The sequence below is a fragment of the Nyctereutes procyonoides genome, unplaced genomic scaffold (genome assembly GCF_905146905.1).
Source record: "Nyctereutes procyonoides isolate TBG_1078 unplaced genomic scaffold, NYPRO_anot_genome, whole genome shotgun sequence".
Taxonomy (NCBI): Eukaryota; Metazoa; Chordata; class Mammalia; order Carnivora; family Canidae; genus Nyctereutes; species Nyctereutes procyonoides.
Genome location: NW_026575020.1, coordinates 31555035 through 31562905, shown reverse-complemented (window position 1 = coordinate 31562905; position 7871 = coordinate 31555035). Strand labels below are relative to the sequence as shown.

At 62.8% G+C, this 7871-nt stretch overlaps 1 protein-coding gene across 1 annotated transcript in view; it reads left to right on the top strand.

The window, feature by feature from the left end:
• Window positions 1-316: 316 nt before the first annotated feature.
• KCNT1 (potassium sodium-activated channel subfamily T member 1) overlaps window positions 317-7871 on the top strand; it is a 28642-nt gene continuing 21087 nt past the window's right edge. The window contains exons 1-6 of the mRNA XM_055326008.1: window positions 317-321; window positions 3654-3733; window positions 4360-4459; window positions 6830-6886; window positions 7647-7695; window positions 7765-7824. Coding sequence (XP_055181983.1) covers window positions 320-321; window positions 3654-3733; window positions 4360-4459; window positions 6830-6886; window positions 7647-7695; window positions 7765-7824 — 348 coding nt within the window. The 5' untranslated portion in view covers window positions 317-319. The remainder of the gene's footprint in view (window positions 322-3653; window positions 3734-4359; window positions 4460-6829; window positions 6887-7646; window positions 7696-7764; window positions 7825-7871) is intronic.

Below are 7871 nucleotides of genomic sequence, written 5' to 3'. Positions count from 1 at the left end.
AGAGCAGCCTTTGTTCCCACCCCGCCGGCTGGCCCCTGCCAGGGCCCTGTGCCTCCAAGCCCGGCACCCTGCCGGGGCACCTCCAGGAAGTGCCAGTGCATGGGGGTGGAGCAAGCTGCATGTCTGTGCTGATCTGGGTCCCTGGGCCAGTCACAGGCTCTGCCCTTTCTCAGAATAGACAGCCTCAGGTGGTGGTGAGGCCTGTCTCTGGCCGGTCAGCCTGCGGGTTCCAGCGTGGAGGGAGCCCCCAGGCACCTGCCCGAGAGCCACCAGCACACAGCGGCAGATCAAGGGAAGCAGGCAGTCAGATTGCGACCCCATGTGAGTGCCCGGCTGCTGTGGCCAGGTGGGAGGGCCTGCCTGTAGCTACGTGCTTAGTGCCTGGCCACCTTCCCCCCAGGCCAACCGCCTGGCTCTGCCTCTGGAGCTTCCCGGCACAGGCCATCTGGAATCCCTGGAAGGCCTGTTCCCTGGGCCTGCCTGTGGGCCAACCGGTCAGCTTGCTGATCAGCAGGGAGACATGCAGCCCCCAGCCTCCCCCTGCCCTGGCACTGGCAGGTCCCCCTGTCACTGGGCAGCTGCCCTGGCCTGGCAGGTCCCATCCTCGTATCTGGTGGGTGAGGTTTGAGCTGTTTTGCTGGCACGGGGGGGGGGGCTCCTTGGGTCCATTCCAGCGTGGGCATGACCGTGGGCATAGGCAGGCGGGGGGCTCAGGCTGCACAGGGGGCCTGGGCCCGTATAGAGAGCAGCCAGGTGGGCCCACTCAGACAGCAAAGCCACCTGGGGATTGACCTTCCACCGGAAATATTTGAGAGACCCTGGTCCCAGGGGGAGCTCAGAGCCCATGATGCCTGGGACCCCCTGGGTGATCCTAGCCAGTCTCGGGCCTGGCTGGACTTTCATCTCCGTGCACATAGGGAGCCCTCTGAGGGCCCCATGGCAGGGCTCAGTGAGATGGCCCTTCTGTCTGCAGTCTGAACCCCTGTCCTCGCCAGGGCTGAGGACTGTCCCACGGATAGGCCCTAGGTTTGGCCTGTCCAGTCCTCGGGGCCAGTGGCCTGACCCCAGGCACTCCTCCAGGGGCTGAGGCCCTGTAGCCTCTGGGCTCCAGACCAGGCCTATATGGTGCATGCCCATGGGGCACCCCTGCTGTAGACCTTCCTGGGCCCCTGGCCACATGCAGCAGTGGCCTTGGGTATGCCCAGCTGTCCCCTCCAGGCCTCCTGCCTGGTGAATGAACAAGAGCAGACCCGTAGGAAGGTAGACCCTCTGCCCCACGCTGGCCTGTGGCACCCAGGCAGTGCTCACTGGCAGCTGGAGGCCACAGCGCTGTGTGTGGGAGTCCACCCCACCTGCTTGTGTCACCCCACCTGTTTGTGACACCTTGTGTCACCCGCTGGCATCCAGCCTTCCAGCAGGAGCAAGCAGGGAAGGCAGTTGTGGTGGGACCTCGGGAAGGGGGGCTCCCCACGGCGCAGGGGGTGGGCACGTGGGAGGCAGGTGTGAGTCTGACATGGGGGAGGGAGCAGCCTCTGGCCTGGGGAGGTGCTGGCCCAGTGGGCAATGTCAGGGGGGGTCAGCAGGGGCTCAGAGGAGAGCTGGGGTCTAGAAGTCAGCTTGCACAAACAGACCAGGTGGGCATCAGAAGGGACCTGTGAGCAGTGCTGGGCACCCCATGTTCAGAGATAGGATGGGGAGAGCTGAGGAATCTGGGGGAGTCAGAGGTGACCAGAGCCAGTGGGTCAGGGAGGGCAGCGTGATCAGTGCCTGGGAGGCTGAGGAGGAAGCAACCAGATGGCCACCAGGCAGGGCCTTGCTGGCTAGGAAACAAGCCTGAGGGGATAGCACGGGTGGGGTAGGAGACCCCTGTTGAGGTTTTGCTGTGACAGGGCAGGAGAGTGGCAAGGAGGGTGTGTTCCTAAGCTGGGTGCTCTGGGGCCCCGGGGAGTTCCTCAAGCTCACTGAGTTGCATCTGCCCCCCTGACCTGACCAGACTAGGCCCAGGCCCCGCCGGGCTGGTCAGACCAACTTCCCAAAGAGCCCCTCAGGGACCTCCTTGACCCAGCTCCAGGTGGCACCTAGAGAGGAGGGTGGGATTCAGGGGTTCCACAGAAGCCCAGAGAGCAGGGGGAGGGCTCTGAGGAGAGAGAGGAAAGGAGTTTGTGCTGGGGTACAGTGGGGCTCCAGGGGTGCTGAGTACTGAGGTGTGCTGGGGTACCATGGGGTATGCTGGGGTACAGGGTGTAGTGTGGTACCAGGGGGTGTACTGGGGTGCCATGGGGTGTGCTGCGGTGCAGGGTGTTGCTGGGTTGCAGGGGGTGTGCTGGGGTACCATGGGGTATACTGGCGTACAAGGGGTGTGCTGGGGTACCACGGGGTGTGCTGCAGTACAGGGTGTGTGCTGGGGTATCATGGGGTATACTGGGATACAGGAGGTGCAGGGGGTTGCTGGCTTACAGGGGGTACACTAGCCACTGGCTCTGGGTTTGGACCCCACTGGCCCACTATTCCGGCTGCAGGAGTCCAGGGTGGGGCTGGACCTGCACCAGGACCCAGTGGGGACGGCCCACAGCACCCCTGCCTCCTCAAGGGACCCTCCTCAAGCCCTGCGACCAGCTGAGGCCCCTGTGGCTGCCCGAGGCCCCACGCCCACAGCAGGTCAGGGTGTGCCAGCGCCCCGCCCAAGGCCCCCCAGGCAGGTCCAGACAGCTACGGTGCCTGCATCTGTTTCCAGCCTAGAACGGGCTTTGGAGACCAAGGATGATGCCCGCCGCTCCTCGAAAGTGAGGCGGCCAGCCCTAGGCAGGGCAGCTCCGGTCAGCTGTCAGGGGGACAGCCTGCTGATCTCTGCTGGTGGGAGCTGGAGCCCAGGTGCAGGGGAGATCGCCCATGTATCGGGGCCTGCCCTGGAGGGTGACGGGGCAGGGGGCAGCCCTGGCTCCAGGCCCTCACTCTCTCGGGGCCTGCCTGCTGTCCACACCTTCCCCCCTGCTAGAGCAGCACCCCCACCAGGCCAGTGTGGGCCCAGTGGCTGCAGGAGGCCCTAACTGAGGCCAGGCCGTGTCCCCCCGGGGACCAGGTGGCCCCCACAGCGACTCCCTCATGACCTGTGGGTCTGCTGTGGTCCATTCCCTGGATGCTGGGAGCCTGGGCAGGACTTAGAGCCTGTGGGTACCACCAAGGGTCGGGTGAGCCCATGGGGGGAGGGGAAGGCCACGTCTTGCCAGTCCATCTGCCTGGCCATCTTGCAGGCTGCAGCGAGTCTCAGGGCACAGCCACCAGGGGCCATCAGAAGAAGCAAATGACCGTCAGTTTCCAGAACATTCTGTACAGATGATCTGGCATGTTTTGAGGTTGTGCTGAGGGCCACAAAGGGCATATTTCATCCGGGTGGCTGGCTGCCCGTGACCATCATGGCTGGGGGCCCATGGGTGTTCACCTCCGGGGGCCCTGGAGGGCTCTGGTGTCCAGCAGGCAGCAGCCGTGCCCAGTGGCTTTGCATGGGTGGGCAGGCAGGTGCGTGGGACACCGGGGGCCTCCTCGTCCTGCCACCGCCCTCTGTCTGCTCTACTCCTGGGGTGTGGGAGCCGGTCTGGCCCTGCTCAAGCCTCCCACTGGCCAGAGCCCCCCATGTCCTCTCTCCCTGCCTCCAGGGTCCAGGTGGAGTTCTACGTCAATGAGAACACCTTCAAAGAGCGACTCAAGCTGTTCTTCATCAAAAACCAGAGATCCAGTGAGCAGGGGTTGGGGGCATGGGGCCCAGGGGCTGGCGTGGGGCAGGGGTGAGGTGGCCAAGTCAATGATTCGGGGGGCCTATGGGGGAGAGGCCCAGGGGCCTGCACAGAGGAGAAGTTAGGTCAGTGAGTGGTGGGTGCAGGGCATGGTGGGAGGGTCTCTGGTCTCAGCTTCAGGCCACCTTGCCCCAGTAGGAGGTGGGACCCAGAAACTGTGGGGACCCTGCCCCCCTGCTGGACACCAGGCTGGGCTGGGGCCATCCAGGCCCCAGGCACAGCCTCCTCCATGGCACCCCACCCATCCCCCAACAGGTACCTGCTTTCTCAGCAGGAGCTTGGCCATCTCAGACCCTTCCTGGGGTACAGGATGGGGGATGGAGGGAGTCCCCCCAGGTCCTAGTCCATGAGGTGCCCCCCAGGCCTCCACCCTCCTATCCCATCTGTAAGGCAGGACAGAGATGGAGGCTCTTAGAGGCTGGCCAGGTGGCATCCCCCAAAGAGCCCCTCAGTCTCTGGGGGCAGCTCCACCCAGGGTGTCCCAGGGGCACCAAGAAGTCTGTTGACAGGGCCTGTAGTGTGACTCCGGTGGCCCAGGAGCCCCGACTTGTCCCCCCGTCCACTGCAGGCCTGAGGATCCGGCTGTTCAACTTCTCCCTGAAGCTGCTCACCTGCTTGCTGTATATCGTCCGTGTGCTGCTGGATGACCCAGCGCTGGGGATTGGATGGTGGGTGACCTGGGGAACTGGGGGCAGCTTGCCGGTGCAGAGGCCAGTGGGGTCGGCCTGGGATGTGTGCCCCTCGGGGAGTCCCTCATTCCCAGCATCCTCCTGCACGGAGCAGGGCCGAGGATGCTTTGCTCGGGAGGAGGGCGCCCTGGCCATGGACTGTGGCCAATGTGCACCTACTGGTGCTTGGAAGGGCCCTGCCAGTGGCTCTGCGCCACCTTCATCCAGGGTGGGGGAGCAGGATATAGCCAGGCAGGGCCTCCTGGTTCCTTTCCCAGGGCTGCATGGGGCCCCATCTGTCCCTCCTGGGCTCCTCACTGCAGGGAGCACACTCCGCCCGCCCCCTTCAGGTCTGAGCTTTCTCTCTCGCTCACGGGCTCACAGATGCAGCCCCTCTCACTGTGCTGTCTCCCTGCCACTGTTGCTGCCTGGCATCCTTGTGGGAGGCACTTCTCCTCCCTGTAGGCTGGTGGAGTCCTCTCTGTGCCCATGTGGCAGCCTCTGGGACACCCTGCTGTGGCCCCTTCTCTCCCACGCCGGAAATGGGTGTCACGGCCTCGGAAGATTGCACCCCTTCCCCTCCACTGTCTCTGGGCCTCCGATGCCTGGGTGTGTGGCTCTGGACCATCCCATCCCCCCTGTCTCTCTTGTGCTCTCTCCAGGCAACTCCCTTAGCTCTGCCTCCAGCTCTGGCTCAGTCTCTCTGCACCATGCTTTAATTCCTGAGAGTTCTGTCTTGCTTTAGGCAGACACTGCCTTCCCGCTTCTCCGGAGGTGATGCCTGTAACCCGGATTCTTTCTTATGTTTTTTTCTCTTTGGCTCAGTCTCTGCTTCTCCTGAGCTCCTGCTGAGTGAGTTTCCTCAGCCGCTCACACCAGGGGTGGGCACTCAGATGCTGAGGGCCTTGAGGTCAGGTTGGGCAGCCTGGTCATCACTGTCAGCCAGATGAACTGAGAAACCAGAGGCTTGCTCCTCAGTGCAGTCTTCCCACCTCTTCCCTGGGGCTTAAGCGTGGCCACCAGGCTCCCAGGCCAAGCCAGGGCCTCAGGACAATGCAAGTGGAATTTAACCCCCTACATGCAGCTGGGCCTGGTGACCCCAAGTCAGACCCTCTTCATCCCTTGTCTTCATCCCAGGTGGGGTTGCACAGATCCAGCCATGGTGGTTTGAAAAGGAAAACAGGGATCTAACAGAATCTCAAACCACTTTCCTGAGTTTATCCCACCTTCTCCCATTCCCAGAGGCTCCTGGGGCACCTGGTTCCAGATCCCTAGAGGAACCAGGTGTATTATATTCATTGCCCAGGGTCTAGCACTTGGATGGGCAAGTGGGTGGGCAAATGGATGGAGGAGGGAACTGGTGGAGGTATGGGTAGAATGGACAGATAGGCGGGCACATGGATGAATTATGAATGGATGTGTGGTAGATGAATGGTTGGATGGATGAATAATGGATTGATGGATGGAGAATAAATGTGGATGAGTAGTTGGTTAGATAGAAGCAGATGGTGGGTGGATGGTGGATGAGTGGTTGGAAGGACGGTGTATGGATGGATGGGTGGGTAGATGGATGGATGAATGGGTGGGTAAATGGATGATGGTTGGATGGGTGGGTAGATGGATGGATGGATGAATGGTTGGATGGATGGATGCGTGGATGGATGGGTAAATGGATGGTGGATGGGTGGGGTGACAGCCAGCCACTTCAGTGAGCACTGAGTTTGCAACAATAGCCCCAGTAAGGCTGAGGGGGAAGTGGGTCAGTTGGAAAACAAGGGAGAGGGAGCTGCCTGTCACCATGGGGCTTGGTGAGAGTGAGGTCCCCTTAGTCAGTCAGCCTGGTGTTGGTTACATCCTGGGGCAGAAGGAACAGGTCTACTGTGTCCCTGCCACTGTCCCAGAGACTGGGCATCCAGCTGGTATAGAGGTTTGATCTTGGGAGTGACTCAGAGCGTGCATCTTGGGACCTAACCTCCGGGTGGGAGCTCAGCTTTCGCTCCCTGTCCCACGTGCACCGTCCATCCTTGTTCGTGGCAGCTCCCATCTCCGTCTCTGGGAGGCCCTGAGCGTCAGTCTCTGATCACACCATGCACAACCCTCCCCAGCAACCTCCTGTCACACCAGACAGGATCCCAGCTCCTCCCTGGACCCTGTCTTTCCCATCCCCAAGCCCCGCCTGCCCGGGGGTCTGCAGCGGGGCTGGGGGGTGGTTGGGTTGCAGGCTGCCTCTTAGCCTGTCTGAGATGCTAGTAGCTGGCCCGGAGTGTGGCAGGGAGGGTGGCCTGCCGTGCTCCCTGAGCCCACAGCAACCTTGGGAAGGGTCTCTGCGGGGGCTCAGGGGCTCAGCTGGCCGGCTCTGTCTCCCTGCAGCTGGGGCTGCCCAAAGCAGAATTACACCTTCAATGGCTCATCCTCCGAGATCAATTGGTGAGTTCCTGCCCACAAGCCAGTCTTCCCCTGGCCCAGCCCTGGGGACTGTCCGCAGAGTACCTGAGGCCTTGGGGCAGTTCTAGAGTTACAGGCATCACCACAAGTGACTTGACTCACCACCCCACCCCCTCCACCGCCAGCTCAGCCCCCAGGCCATGGGTGGGGAGGGGGCCAGTAGGGAGGGCCGCTCCTGTTCCTGACACTCTCACCCAAGGAGAGCTGTGCTCCCGTCACGCAGTGGATGTGACCCCAGAGAGACCACGGTGCCTGGTCCGGAGTTTAGGATGTGTCCCCAGAGGCTCGGCCACCTCCTGGATGGATCGGCTTCTGGCTTCCTGCCTCAGTCTGTTCGTCCCCAGTGCCCAGAGCCTGTCTGCAGACAGCCCTGGCCTTGCTACCCTTAGGGCCACCCTCCTTCCGACAGACCCCACCCTGGGGAGCTCGGCTGGCCTGAGGAAGGAGGGAGGCCAGCCTCAGTCTGTGCTTGCCCCAGCAAGCCTGCCCAGGGTGAAGGGCCCCTGAGCCCGCAGCCCTGCCCCATGGCCTTCAGCCTCGGGCCTGGCCTCCTTTCCTGGGGAACCTCCTCGACCCATCCTGATCCCTGATCCATCCTGACCAACCGTCCTGTCCTTTTCCTGTCTCTGGGGGGTTTGGGGGGAGGCTGGTGCCCTCCATCCACCTGAGCAGCAGCTAGCAGTCAGCAGATCCCCGGGTGGTTGGGGGCCACAGCCCAAGGCTCACCTCCCTCCCTCCCCAGGGCGCCCATCCTTTGGGTGGAAAGAAAGATGACTCTGTGGGCGATTCAGGTGAGTGGGGGGCGTGGCTCCGGGTGGGCCTTGTCCCCCCCAGCCCCACTCAGTCTCCGCCCCTCCTAGGTCATCGTGGCCATAATAAGCTTCCTGGAGACCATGCTGCTCATTTACCTCAGCTACAAAGTGAGCACCCCCTGGCCTGAGCCTCCCCTCTGACCCTCTGACCTCGT